Below are 17365 nucleotides of genomic sequence, written 5' to 3'. Positions count from 1 at the left end.
CACACAGATCCCACACCAGTTTCACACCTATGGAAGATTTTGGACTAACGTGTCAGATAATGTTCTCCATCTCCATAAAACGAAATGACATAATATAAACTTTCATCGTCAAATCTATTTAGTGTGACTGTCTCTGGTGCTTTATGTCCTTTTGCTATGTCTGGCTATGCTTGTTTTTCTTTCTATCTGCGGTACTCAGGTCTCTCTAGAGATCTTGATCCCAATGATATGACCTGATTAAATAAAGGTTGTGGCCTATACGAGGGAATACCTTGTGGAGGAACGGCATTCATTGGAGCACTGAAGCTATTCTGGAGGCTCGTGGTGGCCTAAATCCATAGTAAGACACTTCATGTTGGTTTTTTCATTCTTTCATTTGTCACCCATCTGTATATATACACAGTATATTGTAGCAGTATAGTATTTTCAATTTGCGCAAAGCCTGAGCACTATTCCTTCACTCATCCCCACTTCTCGCGAGAGTTTGAGATTACGTTTGCGGAAGTTTACATTCCGTTTGGAAAAACGTGTTGCTCTTGGCAGCCGTGAGAACAGCCGGTTGCGGGGTCTCTTTAGCTCACTTTTCCCTGGCAGTGTAGTAGCTCCCTACAATGTATTCCGTTTTAATTAACGCGGTCTTGTCCAGCTCGCCTGATTATGACCTTTTGTTTGAGTCTCTGTCCTGGCCGAGTGACTCATGGCCGGGGACGGAGCGGGTGGAGGCGCTGACAGCTTTCATTGAAGGACTCGGACCACTTTTGGCCGACTCGGACACGGCTCCGTTTTCAGCTACGAAAAGACGATCTATTAAAGATAAAATCGACTGGGTGATTTGGACCCAGTGTCTGCCTTTCCTCTCCAGAATATCAGCCGAAGCCGGTGAAGACATGCGGTGCAGGGAGAGTACCGCTGCTGCCTGCAGACTTGTGAGTGTCTGTGTCCCTCTATGTGACGAGGCTGTACCGGGGCGGGTAGCTCTGTCTGTCCTGCCGTCGCTCCAGCTTCCGGAGGAGGAGGTGTTCGGTCCGGGACGACTCAGTGTGGAGGTTGCCAGTGAAGTCATGGCTGCTCTTATCCCTTCTCTGTCAGCGGATGAACAGCTCACACTCACCACCCTGTCATGTGCCTTGTCCTGCATCAAAACACTCCCTGATGCATTGGTGTCCAAAATCACAGTCAGGCTTGTCTTAACTCTGCTGAACAGCTGCAGCGGTACGAAGTTAAGAAGCATCCTCAAGTTGATCCTGGATGATCTGTGTAGCTGGCACTCCACTGACCGCACACCTGTGGTTACAGAGCGGGCACTGCTGTGTTTAACCGCCCTGTCAGACCACCTGCTGAAACCTCACAGTCTCCCCTCCAACTCCCCCCCCCCCTCCTCCTCGTCTTCCTCCTCCTCCTCCTGTCAGCCCGACCCTCGTTTGTCCCTCCAGTTCTGGAGGATGGTTCAGGATGGACTGACGCACAAGGACAGCGTGTCACGTAAGAGGGCGTTGTACCTGCTGAAAAAGTGCGTGGCCCTGTCAGAGGAGGAAGGGGTGCACTGTCCTCTCTCTCCATCAGGGGAAGGTAAAAATGCTCAGATCTACTGACACTGTACCAACTTAAAGTTCACTGGTGTTGTATGGTCTGTTTTCTTACTGTTCTTGAAATTGTTGCAGATGAGCTGTTGTTCAAATGGGCCCCTAACCGGAGCAAGCTGCTTAGAGAGTTCTGGGAGGATTACGCGCTGGTGATGGAGACCCTGGAAGAAAACCAGGTAGGAAATGCCACTTGATCATTGGTTTGCTACCAGTTCAGAGGTGGGCATCATGATACAGCTTTGTAATGTTGCTTGTCTCTTTTTTTCCTTTGCAGATTCATGTCGTCCGGCCAGTTCTAAACAGAATAGACACGTTGATCCAAACAACAGTGAATGATAGTCAAGGTAACACTAGAATTGGGCAAATTAAGGGGTTACTTTTGTATCTTTTTTTTATGAATGTTTGGAAAGATTGGTTTTGAATTCTTCTCTACCTCATTTCAGCAAATGAGTTTTTTTTTATTTTAGACATTTCTGGCTTTGTTTTTTGGTTGTAGGTCAACAGTTATGACAGTCGATCAAAAGGGCCGAACTGATCATATTAACTTTTCACCAACTATTGACTATTTTATTAACACACTTTTGCTTGTCTTATTGCAACCACTTGTAAGGAGAATTTTCAATTAAATACAAAAATTGGGTTAAGGAAAATAAGTGAATGGCAAAAAGTACAGAAGTGAAATAAAGTCGTCCAAAATAGCTTTTTTTTTCAATTGCAAACTTTATTAACATGAAAATACAATAAAGATACAGAAGTAGAAAAAATGTTATGTGAAGTGCCAACCTGGTAGTTTGTGCTTGTTGTCAATTCTGTCTGCGTTGCAGCTTCAGGTCAAGGCCTCTTCCACCCCACCTGGCTGCTATGTGTGTACCAGCGGATGTTCCACAGTGAGAATAAATCCTTAATGAGAGAGGGAGTGTGTCATCTGCTCGAGCTGCAGGTCCTCCAGCAGCCAGCCTTTGCTTTGGCCTTTTCTCAGGTACAGGCTCAGACACAATTTATTCAATGTGATATAGGCATATTTGTGCAGAATTTGTGCATTACTTTTTCCTCTTCTGTTGTTCTGCTCCTCAGTTCGTCGTTGGCCCTTTTATGGATGTTCTGTCTGAAACTTCGCTCTTCCACAGGCGAGGGTTTAAAATCAGTACAAGCAAATAAATGAAATACTGCAGGAATTACTATGTGTTTTTTCACCAGTGCTCATAAACCCACCTACTGTCCACATGTAGATCAGTTGGGCAGAGTGTAGGAGATTGTCCTGAGCTTGGGGCTAAACTCCAAGTCTTCATGGCCACCTTCTTCAGTAGCCTGCCGTCAGAGCATAGAGGTATAGAAGCCACAGAGAATACATGTTAAGAAAGCTTTGACTCACTTTACATGGTTAAAATGCCTGTCCATCTCTGACTATTGTGTTTGCTTCGCAGGCTGTATGTTGCTGCACATGATTCAGCAGCTGTGCTCTAAGCACTGGTGTGCGGTGCCCCTCCTCTTCCTCTCCCAGGCTCTATCCAAACTTCCCCCAGGTCCAATGCTGGGGATCGACGGGCTCACTGCACTTAGGTACCTCATCATGTTTACAGTTAGACAGACTGTGTCGTACCTGCTTATGCTTGATATGGTAGCTCATTTTATCTGTGGTGTTTTACAGGGAGGTGCTGCGCTGCACCATGATCACTCATCAAGTCCTGCTGAGAGGTGCTGCTCAGTGCTTCCTGTTGAATAGCGCCTTCCGTCTCACTGAAGTGGTAAGGCACAAATAGTGTACATAATGTTAAAATTACTGCAACACCTATATAATATGACAGCTCTATTATAAACAGCATTTTGATTGAAGCTCATAATGTTTTTGTTTTTTTTTCTTGACTGTTAGAAGTACCCATTATATTATTGTTTTAAGTGAATATGCATTTAAGTTTCTTTTGGTCCATAGGGGTCAAGTTACAACCACGGAGGTGCTGATGCAATATTACAATATTAATTATTGCTTAAACAATTGATTTATTAGTTGATTAACAGAAAATACATTAACAACAATTTTGGTCATTAGGTCAATGACAACAAGTCATTTATCAAGTCAATATTTCTGGTTTCACCATATCAAATATTAGAATTTGCTGCTTTTGTCAGTTTTTCATTGTAAATGTTAATACCTTTCGGTTTGAAAAGTACAAATGGTAGAATAATCAAGAATGCCTCTGACAGTCTCAACAAAAGCCACTGTACTCACTGTTGTACTGCACTGTAAGGTGGTTCTGTTATTACGGCCAACCCCTGTGCTTTCATACACAGCTTTAAAGTCAGTGAGTGGTATAATTGAAATATCTCCTTTCAGAGCGCAGTGACCCTAGATGATGTTTTTAGTTTCCTGATGGATTTTCGTGCAGAAGAGTCACTGTGTAGAGGGACTCAGATCTGGAATCAGGTACGTTGTATTAGAGACATTTGAAGGAACAGTCAACCTGACGTGTTAAAATAACACAATAGGGAAGTTGTATGATATGTTGTGACATCGCTGCAGTCGTGTGCCTGGCTATTGGACAATGAAGGCAGTTTCAAGCCCAGGATTATGGATGGAGATTGTGCTGGTGCTGCCACAAGGAGAGAGACTGTAAGAGGCTATGTTCAAAGCCAGATACACACCTATCTCCGAGTCCCAGTTAGCACAGGTAAGTCTGAAGTGAGGCGGTCATAGATAAGTCTGTATACACGATAATTTAGGTTATATTCTTTGGAGTTGGTTTAAGTTAGTTTCCCTGCACCTCAGGTCACACTGAGAGGTTACCGGACCCCAGAGAGGCTGATAAGTTGGCCAGGGCCATTCTGCTGTGTGTGGACATGGAGAGGAATCAACTCGGAGCAGAGATCTGTAACACTCTGGAGTCATTACTGTCTCCGCTGCTGGACACCCTGAGCAGAGTCAGCACCAATATCTACTTGCCTCTGCGTAAGAGTGACAAGAGCCTGCAGCTTGTGCTCCGACTGTTCCAGCTTGGAGGAATACCAAGATGTCAGCATTTTGGAGAGGAGCGAGGTTTGTAATGATAACACTGATTCATTGTTATGACTGTCAAGTCCACCCTCATGCATTTGCATTAGGTACAGTAGATGGATAGGTGCATCCCTTGTAAATATCACCCTCAAATCAATGTATTTAATGGTAGTGCTGTCTTACAAGGTGGTGAGTGCAATCTTTTTTCCCATTGAAAAGTATCTATGTTCTTTCTGAAATTTCACAAAACGACTCAGGAACAGGATTTAAGGAATTGAGTGATTCTTGCTCTTTGGTGTTACCTTTTTTTCTTGCATCTTAGACTGAGATCTGGATATGAAGTGCCCTTGAATATTAATCCTTATATCCATAGATTTATTAACTAATGCACTGCATTTAGTTTCTACTCCTTTTCTTATTCAGTCTCAGGGAACTTCAGGCACTTGCATATAGAAAAAAGTAATCAGATCATATATATAGGAGGCACATGAGTGTGTGACATTCAACTCTTCTCACTCTACTTTTCACAGTGGATAACGTGATGGTGGCCATGGAGAAGCTAATTTTTAAAGTTGTCGATCCAATCCAGGAGTTTATCTTGAGGCAGCTGTTTGGGGAGCTGCAGGAGGTAAACAGCAAGTCAAGCAAGTCACCATCAGTCCAATTAGCATAGATGCCCCTAGTGGCTAGCTCTGCATGTACATGTGCTGTTTTTTTTTTTGTTTGTTTTTTTTTTACAGCTGTGTGATGTGGAGCGGGCAGAGCTGTATCTGTGTGTCCTGAGGCAGCTGGTGGTCATGTACAGCTCTACACCACAGTGCCACAATAAAATTCAGCAGACCTATTTCCCTAAACTCATCAAGTACAGCCTCAAGGTCCTCCAAGAACGAAGCCAGCAGGTACAAAGCGGAATATACAAGCCCTAGTCATCAGGCAGGGATTTCATAAATCAGTTGGGTTGCTTTATTATTCAATACTGATTGTTTTCCCATCACCAGATCCACTCTGTGGCGAACCAGGTGGCTAGAGCGGTTGCTATGGCATCCCTAGCTACGGTATGTGGTCTTATGGAGCAGGAGGTGACTGGCATGCAATCAGAGACCATTTCTGTACTGAAATCACTGAATGACTACTTCTACAATTCAGTGTCATCTTCCTCCCAAAGTCTGTTCTCTCTGGGAAACTTCAATAAACGCCTGCAAAAACCACAGACAGGAGACGGTTCAAGGTCAGCGAAAGTCTGCTTAGAGTATTTAGTAAGCCTTAAAATGCATGATGAAAAAACTATTCAGAATAAAAGTATACACTCCCTTTGCGCCAGCCTGGCATGATAAAGTACATGTTTTTCTTTAGTGATTTGCAGGGTCCTCTGCTGCAGGACTGGGGACGCATTGCTGCCAATTTTATGCGGGACCAGTGGATTTGTCTGAGCTTCCTGATTAGGGCTGTCGGGATTCCCGAGTCTGTAGAGATTTCCAGAGCGTCCAACGCTCTCAAGGCTGCTCTGAGCTGCAGTGTGGAGGCCCTGGCTCTGCTGCCTAGTGACCTGGTGCTGCCTGTGCTCACCTTTATGGAGACAGTGCTGCCACAAGTGAGTCTCTTTAGGTAAAAATGTACCAACTGAAATGAGGTGTTTACATATAACAAGGAGTTCCTTGCAGTTATAATATGAAGAATGTCTTACAAAAACTAAGGTAATGTCTGATAAAGTGTGTTTCTGATGAAGTGTCTGGTTTGGTGATGTTTTGATCCCAGTTACTACTTTATGAGGAGGCCCTCTGTGTGGAGGCTGTGACTCTGAGCTGGCAGCTGGTGCAGGGGCTGAGCAACAACGCTCATGACTTCTGGCCGGCCCTGAAAGGCTTCATCTCCGTGGCCTTCCACCATAAACTGCTCGAACTGACAGACACTCATGCTCCGACACTGATGGCCACCTTGAAACAGGTGATAAAAATCGGGCTGGTTGAATTAGAAAGGAAGGGATATGGTGATTTGCTCTTTCAACGTACATTTTCTATAATATATAATGTACAGTATATATGTAGCGGTTTTGTGTGATTGTTTTTAGATTGCCATTGAGCTGATGGAGCTGTCTCAGTCAAAGAGTGGAGTGTTCGGCGTGCTGCTTCAACACTGCTGTCAGACGTGGCTGCCCACAGGCCGAGGCAGCAATGACACGGCTGACATTGTGTTTTCTAGTGTTTTCAGCCACATCAATATACTCACTGAGGCTTGTGTCTATGGACCAGTGTTCAGAAGAGATCAACGGTAACTCTCAACAACATTTCTCAGATTTGTTCAATTGTTTCTCAGAGCTTTTTTAACTGTTTCATCTTGTTCTTCCAAAGGCTCATCCAGGATGTCCAAACATATGTGGAGCAACTCGGTGAAGAGTGTGCTGCCAATGTCGCAATTACAAGGTGAACTGCAGTTCTCTTTGTTGCAATGTGTGGTAACTTGCTCCTTTTTGACTGTGGTTTTAAATAGTGCCACTAGAGGTCTCTCTTGCTGTGCAGATGTTTTCACAGTTGAACTGCTGCTTTTATTTTCCAGTGATAACAGGGACGATCAGTTGCCCCGCACATGTGTACTGGCTTTCCTCAGTCGCCTGGATTCCTCTAATCTGCAGCATGAAAGACTGATAGAGGAACTAGTTATGGATTTGGTGAAAAGGGTAGGCTATAGATTATTTTGGGCTGTGTGATACAGTTGAAATTAGTGTCACAAAATGGATATTTTTTTCCAATATAGAAGTATAGTATGATATGGCAAATGTATGCAAAATTACTCAAAGAATAATGTAATTCATGTTCAACTCTTCACCTCAAAAACTGTAAACTGTTTTTTTTAAATTATGTTCATTTTTCTTGAAATCATTCATTTAAACACATTCTTGTAAAACAAAATCCCAATAGGCACAATACCATTGAAAGTCAGTAAACAAGAAAACTTAGTTATTGCCTAAGCACTAAGATTAGTTTTAAAGATGTGTGTCCCATGAATCTTGATTTTTTTTTTGTTTTTTTGTTTTCATCTGAGAATAGTTTACATTCGTATTGCAACCTAAAAAATATCTCAACCCCTCCTCTAATGTTTTCATCCCCAGCTTAAAAGAGCAGAGGTAAAGATGAGCCAGGCTCTTATTTGCAAACAATATATAATTTTTTTGTACTTTGTTTATGTATGGCAACAAATTCTTGTTTTGCTATATGATATTCTGAATGGCACTTGGCATGTAGGGCATTTTTTCATTAAGATATTGAGTTAGCATCAGTTATAGCTAATTTTACAACACTTAACACCATTTTCCATGATCTCCTTCCACCCCATCTCTCCAGGATAATGAAATATCAAAGTCAAAAGTGCGTTACTATAGCAACTCCCTGCAACATCGTGTCAAAAACAGAGTATGGCAAACACTTCTGCTTTTGTTGCCCAAACTCAGAGAGGTAAGATAATTACACTCACACTTACAATCACACAGGAAATAACCACTCAGAAGGTCAGTGTGTGTGTGTGTGTGTGTGTGTGTGTGTGCACGTGTGCGTGCACAAACAGGAGTTTGTTGCCACTTTGCTGAACAGTGTGTTTGAAGCTGGCTTCTGCAGTAACCAGGCCTCAGTCAAATACCTGATCGAGTGGATGATGATTCTGATCCTCGTCCACTATCCACAACACATAGACAGCTTTTGGGCCTGCTTCAACATGGTGAGCTCCCACTCTGGACACCTATCTACCAGAAAATACTGAGAAAATTATGAGTGAAATAGTTAAATTACTGACCCATTTCTCTGTTTTCTCTACAGGATCATGAAAAGACAAAGACAAGCAGTTGCACCTTCCTGTCAGTCCTGGTACATTTCGATGTCATCATTCCTAATCTTAAGAATAAGGTAAACCCTTTGATGTTTTTTCTCCACTCAAACACCATTCTCCTTGCATTGCCTCTCAGTATCTACAAGACCTCTCTCCCTGTGTGTTTAAGGCTGTGCAGTTGCGTAAAGCGCTGGACATTATCCTGCAGTGGTGTTTCAACCATAACTTCAGCGTGCGCCTGTATGCGTTACTGGCCCTGAAGAGGGTGTGGAACTTGGCTGAAGTCCAGGCGGAGGAAGGGGCCGATGGTTTAGGAGGGCTGTCCACTGTGATCAAGGCCTGTCTGAACCAGGCTGAGGCCATGCAGAGCACTGGGTGAGAGCAGAACAACTACAACAATTGCAAAAAGTTTGTTGTAGTATGCCAATGCATTTATCGGAGTATGTATTTGCTCTTTGTCTCACCATTTAGAAATGCCAACAAGAACTGGATGAGGATTCAGGAGCACTTCTTCTTTGGTGCCTTTGATCCTATCAGGGATTACAGTGTTGAGGTGTGCCAGTATGTTTCTGCTAAACAGATGAAGCCTTCTAAAATACAGTAACACAGTGTAATAACATACTTATTTTCCTTCTTTGTTTTGTTTTCCTAGACCATATTCTATACTTTTCCCAGTCTGTCAGAGTTGGCCGATGATGAGTGGATTCCACCCTGGAAGTTTGAGAAACTGTCATGTTTTTCTGAAAGTCCATCTTTTCCTTTGAGAAATCCTGCTCCTGACCTGAGCCAGCTCCAGCCTGGAGACTGGATCCAGCAAGACAAAAGTACAGTAGCACCTCTCACAAGCAGTTACTACTTGATACAACATACCATAATCTTACCTGGTCTCTGATTGAGTGGTCATGGTGTTGTATCTCCCAGGTGAGCAGAGTAAGGAGGACCGCTGGGCCGAGGTGCAGAAGAAGATCACTCCCTGGAGGCTGGGGATCCAGGAGCAGGAGCCTGAACTTCAGCTGGTTCCACAACAGAGGGCTGCTCGACTGGGCAAACTGCATGGCGCCCTGCTGGTGGTAGCCTCACTTATTGACAAGCCCACCAATTTAGGAGGTCAGGAGCAGCACAACAAATTACATTACTTAATGGAAATAATACTAAAATGTAAATTTCTCCTTGATTTGTGTAATATTGTGAAAAACTAAAATGACAGGCTTTTGTTTGGTGATCTGGGCAAAGAGATCAAACACAGCTGCCACTAAAACCAATCACTTGAGCCCTCTTATCAGAGTTTAGACAGGGAATGTCCAGCAAGTGTACTCCATTGCTTTTGTCTCAGATGATAAAGGGCTGAGTCAATCAGAATTTTGTTTATAGAGGAAAAGACCCATTTTCAAAACCAATATTGATACTGGATGATCTAAGCAAGAACATTAGCTTGGCCATTCTGTCAATGTTTTACTTGAAATCTCCCACTCAATTGCCATTACAGGTGTAGCTTTTTAAATCTCTCTGTGCCCATGATGATAGACTGGTTGCCGTTTTATACTGAGTCATCACTGCCACAGATAATGTAAAAAAAAAACACAGGTTGATATTGTGGCAATTCAAAGTTCATATTTAGATAGATGTCACTTTGTCCTCATTTGTTTGGTTGTTCTAGGTCTGTGCAGGACCTGTGAGATCTTTGGTGCCAGCGCTCTGGTTCTGGATAGCCTCCGCCATGTCAGCGACAAACACTTTCAGTCCCTGAGCGTCTCGTCTGAGCTGTGGCTTCCTCTGTTAGAGGTGAAGTGCATAAAACGCTCTCACATTTCACTCCAGTGATCACAATGTCTACTCTGTCTTTAAGATAGACCTTAAACCTGAGAAACTGATTTGACCTGTTTAGCATAGGGTTAAAAAGATCTCAGTCAAGATCATCATCAAGAGCACGCAGCAGCCAGAACAGTTGGATGCCGAAGCCAATAGAGCAGATGTTGTTCTCCTAATGGCTGTCTGTTCTGCTGGGACCAAAAAAACTGTCAACATCTTCGAATGTTTGAATTATTATTTGAAATGAAAAGTTCATTTACATCATCTCTAAGATTATAAACTGTATCTGTCCATCAGGTGAAGCCAATGGAGCTCATTGACTTCCTGCAGGTAAAGAAGAGTGAAGGGTACTGTATTGTTGGAGTGGAGCAGACAGCCAACAGTCAGAGCCTCCAGGACTACCAGTTCCCTGAGAAGACCCTGCTCCTTCTGGGGTATGACAGCATTAAATACTCTATCTTACAGTCAAGTTAAGTCAAAATATCCTTTTTTTTCATCAGTGTGTTAACCTACACACAACCAGTTGTGCATAAATGCATGCAAGCTTCTATCTTCCCATGCCCCTGTGACTCTCACACAGATGAAGATGGGAGCTGACGAGGCTATTTAATGTTATCTCACCTGTTTGGTGTGTTTCCCTGCGGGGCCTGCGCCTCTCCTCTCCATGGTGTACCTGTCGGGGCATGCTGGGCTGTAATTGGCGCTCCCTGAGGAGGAGAGCACAGGAAATATATCACACAAACCAATACAAGCAGTGAGATGACAGCAGCAGAAAAACCTTAACCTTCATTTAGTGTAGTTTGAGTCGTGATGCTGCCTTGTGGCTTTCATCAGTTAGGTCAACGGGACGCAAAAAATTATTTTATTAAACCAATTATAGCTACTGAGGAATGAAAATAACTGTAATTCTAAGATTGTGCAGTTTGCGACAGTCGTTGATGATTCACTCTCCTCTCTAAATGTGCTGGCAGAGAGGGAAATATTAATATTTGTCACGTCTGTGTAGGTGTCCTGTTTTGTTTTACCCTGTTCAGTCACAGAGGTATGAGCAGCGCTGTTAGCTTAAACACCCTGTGTGTGAGCTGAATCTTGAGTGCTTTCACCAGCTGTGCTCTCCACAGCACAGCACAGCACGGCCCGGGTCTAATCTCTCATCAGATCGCTATTATCTTGCCCAGTTGCACTCACTATAAGTGTAGCTCATCAAGTCATGCTTTCTTACTGTGTGGCACCCTCTGTAGACTCATTGAATGCAAACTCATTACCTCTTTATGTTTGCTTTGCACGGCCCATATTGCTGGATCTCAGTATATACTCAGTTGATTACGGTTTGAATTGCTGTTGGACCTGAGCTCATGAGTCATCTGTATAAAAAGCTTATTCGTTATAATTGTAAGGACTTGAGAAAATGAAGGATTAACTTGGCCGCTCATGGTAAGGGTTCTTAAATTAAATCAACTGTATAGCATCATTAAAGCAAATGAAAGCTGAAATTAAAAACACACTGACAAAAAATGTTGATTGTGGCGTATATGATACATATCAGGGTTAGACTGAAAAAAACAGATGGTCTGATGTTATATATCAGATATCAGGAATTCAGTGTTGCCAATGATGCACATTCTAATGTAAATCCTGCAGTGGAATTGATTTTCTTGACATTTTTAATACATTTCAGTAAGTGTTGTAAATTAGTATGCAAAACAGAGTAGTGCATCCCAGATGTCCCCTGCTTTTGAAAAGACAGGGTGAGAAACCCTCTGTTGAGGTCAGTTTGGATTTCAGTGTGTTTTTTTCATGTCCCTGTAAATTCTCCTCCCTGACGAGAATAAAAGTTTGAGATAGCCTAAACACTGAATTCTTTCCATAGAAGGCATGATAATCATCAAATTGAAAGGAATAATATGGAGTAATTTTATGAATATGGAAATATGCTAATGTGTTATCTTGCTGATAGTAGGATGAAAAGATTGATACCACTCTCATGTCCATACGCTAAACATGTAGCTAGAGCCTGGAAATAGGGGGATACAGTTATCTCTGTCAAAACAGAACAAAATACGCCTACCAGCACCTCTAAATCTCTCATTAACACGGCATATCTTATTTGTTTAATCCATACAAACACAAGTTTAGAAACAAAGGTTGTGGTTTTACCGCTGAGCTAAGCTAACTGGCTGCTGGCTCTAGCTCTATATTTATTGTGCAGACATGAGAATGGTATTAATCTTCTCAACTAAATCTTGGCAAGAAAGCGAATAAGCATATTTTCAAAAATATTGAATTATTCCTTTAAAGATATTAAATATCAGCACGAAATAACTCCACACCAAACATGAAAAATCTGTTGTCCAGACATTAATGTATGCTTGATGCTAAATTTTCCTGTTACTTTGTCCCACTCAGTCCACAGTATACTGTTTTTTTCTTTCCCTTCAGCAATGAACGAGAAGGTATTCCTGCCAATTTACTCCAGATGTTTGACGTGTGTGTGGAGATCCCTCAACAAGGGGTCATCCGTTCACTCAACGTGCATGTGAGCGCTGCCCTGCTGATTTGGGAATATACACGGCAACATCTCACCTCTGGCTCAGCTGAAGTCAACTCAAAACGCAGCTGAAGAAGAAAGCAGCAGTGCAGTCCCATGGACATGACATCTGGTGTCCAGATGTTGACCTTACTTGCTCCTCTCTGGTAGCAGGTGTGTAAAGTGTTGCGGGACAGCTACTGTACATGAAGCTGCTAGGAATTTCATGTTCTGTCTTTATAGGACGCTATCCTTTCAGGTTTTAATGTACTCAGCAGTCATCAGTACTGTTCTTGTGCCTTTTAATGAGAGTCATAAATAGAGATTGGTTCTGGTTATTACATCTAAATATTCCACTGGGCATGCTGTTATATTAATGGAGGCAATCTCTGTGTCGGCAGAGCAGAAGCATAAATGGAATTTTTCCCCTTTGAGGAGGAAGTATCTTGTTTATGTGAGCAATTAGTTTTTGCCTTTTGCCAATTAGTTTTTGCCTAGTCCAGGACTGGACTATAATGTCCATACCCATGAAACTGTTATACATGCTATATAAATGCTGCTTTTGTTGATAGGCATAATTTAATGTGTTCCCAATTTTTTTATTGCATAAATGTTTTTTGAAACTGTTGAATAAATAAAACTTTGACATTAGTATCCATTTTATGTACATGTTGTTTTTATTTATTTTGGGTAGAAATTGAATCAACAAAGGGAACAGTGAAGGGGTTAAATAAGGTACAGTAGGTGCTCGTTCATCCTCCTCCCTCCCCTTAAAAGAGAAAAGGAGTTTCTTTTACCTGCAGACCGTCTGATCAGAGGGGGAGCAGATGGGAGTATATTTGATCACACTCATGATTATTAGCATTTTTCCATCAAGTCACGCGTGTACATGGCTCATCATGTGAGGATAGCAGTTATCTGAGTGGGACATGGATGACCTGGATGGCTACTGGTTGTCTCTGCATGCGGCAGCAGAAGTCAACGCAAGCTGGACGGAGGGTGTAGAGCTGTCCGGGCGGACCCAGCTGGTCCTGGAGATCCTCATGGTGCTGATGTGTTTGGGCGCTGTGACAGGTAGAATTACCTGTTGACATTTTATTTATTTTTTAAAGCATCCCCACAACTTCCAATTGTAATTCCTATTCTTTTCTACTAATTTAAACACAATGTCTCTCTTAAATGTTTTGATAAGAAGCTTATATCCACACTGTTAAGCAATCAATTTTACATTATATTTCCTTGTTGCAGAACCTCAGTGATATCACACATGATTGACATAGTGGAAAATATTTTATTTGTTCTAATAAGGCACCCTTTATAAATGGTTTGTAACTACTGGCTTTATTAATGGGTAATAAATCATTTACTAATGCTGTATAGATCAGTCATAATCCATTAATAAGAACAATTGTCAGGTTGCCAGGTTGTGAAATATCCTTCTGGCTATTGTTTATCCTCTTCCAGCATGACATTTGCTGTGTCTTTTGTAGCTCATCATAAAGACCACTCCAATTCACCATATGACCTCTGACCTTCTGGAAAAGAGCTGCAGAGCATCTGGACCAAAATGTATTCAGAAACAATGAAATATAAAAACATTTTTATCAAAGGCTTATTTGCTATTTGAAACGACATGGTTTATTTGAAAGTTAGACACATTTCACTGTATTAATGACTTGCTAACATTTATGACTGCAGACTTGATGAGTAACTGGGAAGTCAGAAACTCATGACCTTTTATTATTAACTCTGTTAACATTTGTGCCTGCCAAAGTGATTTCTTGCAAAAAAAGTTAGATCCACGAACCTTTATTGATTATTCGAAAAAACAACAGTCTGAAGATCAGAAGTAATGGGGACGCTGTTTCTGGAAAGACAGCTGTTGAATTTTTAAAATGTAATTATTTAGCACCACCAACAAAATTCCATTCGTCATCTCTATTGTATTTTGATAATATCAGATTGAATTATCTGCATTGTATCTTGGATAAACTGACCCTTTACATCTTATTAATTAACAAACATGGTCAGTGCTGTATAGTACAATATCAACATCTCAAAATAGAATTTTTTTTCTTTCTTTTTTCCTTGCCATTCAGAACTATTTAGATCAAATTCAGACTGTCCACAATTTTCTGAATTCAGTTATTAAATCACAGGTTTACTACTGTGTGGATCTCTGTCTCTATTGCTGGGTTACAGGTGGAAAAGATGGTCTAGCATCTAGCATGGTCAAGTCTAGCATCCAACCAGTCTGACCTCTGTGTCATTGTGTGTGTTGTTGTATTTCTGTGTAGGTAATATTCTTGTCATTGTTATTGTGGCTGCAACCAAGACTTTCCACTCGGTGACATCAGTGCTGATCATGAACCTGGCCATCAGCGACCTCCTGGTGGGCGTCGGAGTGATGCCTTTTGTTGCTTTGTCCATCATGAACCGTGGATGGGTGGATTGTACTGTACGTCACCTCTGTCCAGTACTATAAAATGCTTCACAGTCATGTAACATCACAGCATTAGTGTTTGACGTGACCTAAAGCTGACCTCTTATGTCATAACACTTGTTTTCCTTTGATCCAGTGAGTGTGCATGTGATGAGATTCTGTCTCTCTCCTGTCTGACAGGACCTCTGTTTGTACGTGGGTTACACCTCCTCTGTGTACTGTACAGCTTCTGTACTAACATTAGCTGCTATTGCCCTCGACCGCTACCACTCCATCATGGACTGCCTGCGTTACAGCTCCCGCTGCACAGTGTGGAGGACCTGTGCTGTGGTCCTGTGGATCTGGCTGCAGGCTCTGGCCACCAGTTGCCCTCCTCTGCTGGGCTGGAGCTCCATCAGCTATGTGGTTCCCATGTTCAGCTGTGCAGTCAACTGGGCCAGCAGTCCCAGCTACACGGCCTTCATGGCGGCCCTCTCCTACCTCATACCGGCAGTGGTCATCCTCTTCTGCTACATGAACATTGTCAAGGTGGCCCGCAGCCATGCCAGGAGGATTCATACATTGGAGGACTCTGTCCAGCGCAGCAGGAATCCAAGCTCTGCCTTCGCTGCTGGTGATTCATCTCAGCAGCTCTGTGGGAGCCTCCATAGCCCCTCGAAGCTGATCTATCATGTAAGTGGACAGTTTGTGTCTGAGGTCAGTAGAGAGCAGGGGGATTATATCAGCCCTGCTCTCCCTGATTCTGCTACAGAGCAGAATAACCCTACATCTAGACGTTTGTTCTCCTTCCTGGCTCAGAGTGCCTCCCAGCCACCCCTGCAGAACTCCCAGCAGCACCTTAACCACCATGGAGTGGTGCGTCTCTTCCTGGTCATCTCAGCCTTCTTCCTCTGCTGGACACCTTACATAGGTGTGGCCCTGGTTCAGGCTACAGAGACTGCAATCTCAGGCCAATCCAGCCTCGTCCCACCCTCTGCTGTTACCTTTTCGTACTGGCTGGTGTTGCTGAACTCTGACATCAATCCACTACTGTACGCTCTGCTTAGCAAGCGTTTCCAGGGCGCTCTGCAGGGACTGAGGCAAAAAATAAGAGCACGCCTGGGGAGTGTGGTGGGCCGGGGAGGGGAGGTCAGGGCAGAGGGAGATGACGGCAGGAACAGTGACCCCTGCACTCTGACCACCACCCATCCTGGTACACCTTCCATCTCTGAGACATCAACCTGTGATAACTCCAAGTATTCCTCCTCCATTTTTACTGTTAGCACTGACTTCAAACATCATTCTGAGGATCTATGCAAAGTGTGTCACCATGAAAAAACCTCCCCGTCCTGCTCCCTGTGGCAAGATGCTGCTGCTGGTGGCGATAGGGCGGCCTGCCTGCAGGTCCCCTCTCGGCCACAAGAGGGCAGCAGATTACCTTTCTCTGCTCTGACCAATGAGCGTCAGGCCACTTTCTTCTACGGCCAGATAACAGTGAGAGTAGAGCATGATGTTTGTTAGTCTGATTTCTGCAGATGCTGTTGCAGAAAAATTCTCACCTGTGGCATTTAGACTAGGACTGCAGCTAACACTTCATTATCGATTAATTTCAGTTATTTTCTCAATTAACTGATTAATCATTTGGTCCATAAAATAGTACAAAAAAATGTCCATCATAAGCCCAAGTTGGCATATTCATTGTGCTTGTTTTGTCCAACCAACCCAAGTATATTTACTTTCATATCATAGAGGACCAGCAAATATTCACTGCGTAAGAAGCTGGAATCAGTGATATTTTGGCATTTTTGCTAATAAAAATGACTTGAATGATTTATTGAATATGAAAGTAGTTGCCTGTCATTGACTAATTGATTAATCAATCATTACAGCTGTAAAAATAACTTGGCATATTCAAATGTCTTGTGTTGTCCAACCAACAGTCCAAAATATTCAGTTTACTATCATAAAAGGCAAGGAAAAGCTGCAAATCCTCACATGTGAGAAGCTGAAACCAGCAAATGTTAACATTTGTGCTTGAAATATGACTAAAACAATTAAAGGATTATCAAAATAGCTGCAGATTTTGCAATTTTATATTGATCGATTAATTGACTAATCGTTTCAGCTCTAGCTCTTCTTTTTAACATTCAAATGTTGCCTGTGGCCATTTCCAGTGATCAGTAATAATTGCGAAGCACAGCACTACAACACTGAGGAGA

General features: G+C 42.6%; 2 protein-coding genes across 2 annotated transcripts; both read left to right on the top strand.

Moving 5' to 3' along the window:
* The first annotated feature begins 83 nt into the window (after positions 1-83).
* On the top strand, positions 84-13382 carry tarbp1 (TAR (HIV-1) RNA binding protein 1). The gene is made up of 29 exons (XM_044214902.1): positions 84-1569; positions 1662-1759; positions 1858-1927; positions 2408-2562; positions 2658-2710; positions 2813-2910; positions 3008-3143; positions 3232-3328; positions 3916-4005; positions 4102-4249; positions 4348-4614; positions 5103-5200; positions 5313-5471; positions 5571-5800; positions 5926-6163; positions 6328-6516; positions 6641-6840; positions 6921-6992; positions 7126-7246; positions 7911-8021; positions 8131-8280; positions 8379-8465; positions 8558-8763; positions 8860-8941; positions 9041-9212; positions 9310-9495; positions 10046-10170; positions 10495-10631; positions 12637-13382. Exons 1-29 carry the CDS (start codon positions 612-614, stop codon positions 12815-12817), a joined length of 4914 nt encoding a protein of 1637 aa, XP_044070837.1. The 5' UTR covers positions 84-611; the 3' UTR covers positions 12818-13382.
* A 133-nt stretch (positions 13383-13515) lies between these two features.
* On the top strand, positions 13516-17156 carry LOC122884676 (5-hydroxytryptamine receptor 1D). The gene is made up of 3 exons (XM_044214898.1): positions 13516-13798; positions 15022-15182; positions 15348-17156. The coding sequence occupies exons 1-3, from the start codon at positions 13654-13656 to the stop codon at positions 16665-16667; spliced, it is 1626 nt and encodes a 541-aa protein (XP_044070833.1). The 5' UTR covers positions 13516-13653; the 3' UTR covers positions 16668-17156.
* Positions 17157-17365: the final 209 nt, after the last annotated feature.

The sequence above is a fragment of the Siniperca chuatsi genome, linkage group LG11, assembly GCF_020085105.1.
Source record: "Siniperca chuatsi isolate FFG_IHB_CAS linkage group LG11, ASM2008510v1, whole genome shotgun sequence".
Lineage (NCBI taxonomy): Eukaryota > Metazoa > Chordata > Actinopteri > Centrarchiformes > Sinipercidae > Siniperca > Siniperca chuatsi.
This window is presented reverse-complemented; position numbering and strand designations above follow the sequence as displayed.

Coding starts and splice junctions, on each gene's coding strand:
- tarbp1 (XM_044214902.1), top strand. CDS start 612: ATGTATTCCGTTTTAATTAACGCGGTCTTGTCCAGCTCGCCTGATTAT. Junction 5,472..5,570: donor TCCAAGAACGAAGCCAGCAG/GTACAAAGCGGA, acceptor TCCCATCACCAG/ATCCACTCTGTGGCGAACCA. Junction 6,841..6,920: donor GTGTTCAGAAGAGATCAACG/GTAACTCTCAAC, acceptor GTTCTTCCAAAG/GCTCATCCAGGATGTCCAAA.
- LOC122884676 (XM_044214898.1), top strand. CDS start 13,654: ATGGATGACCTGGATGGCTACTGGTTGTCTCTGCATGCGGCAGCAGAA. Junction 13,799..15,021: donor GTGTTTGGGCGCTGTGACAG/GTAGAATTACCT, acceptor ATTTCTGTGTAG/GTAATATTCTTGTCATTGTT. Junction 15,183..15,347: donor GTGGATGGGTGGATTGTACT/GTACGTCACCTC, acceptor CCTGTCTGACAG/GACCTCTGTTTGTACGTGGG.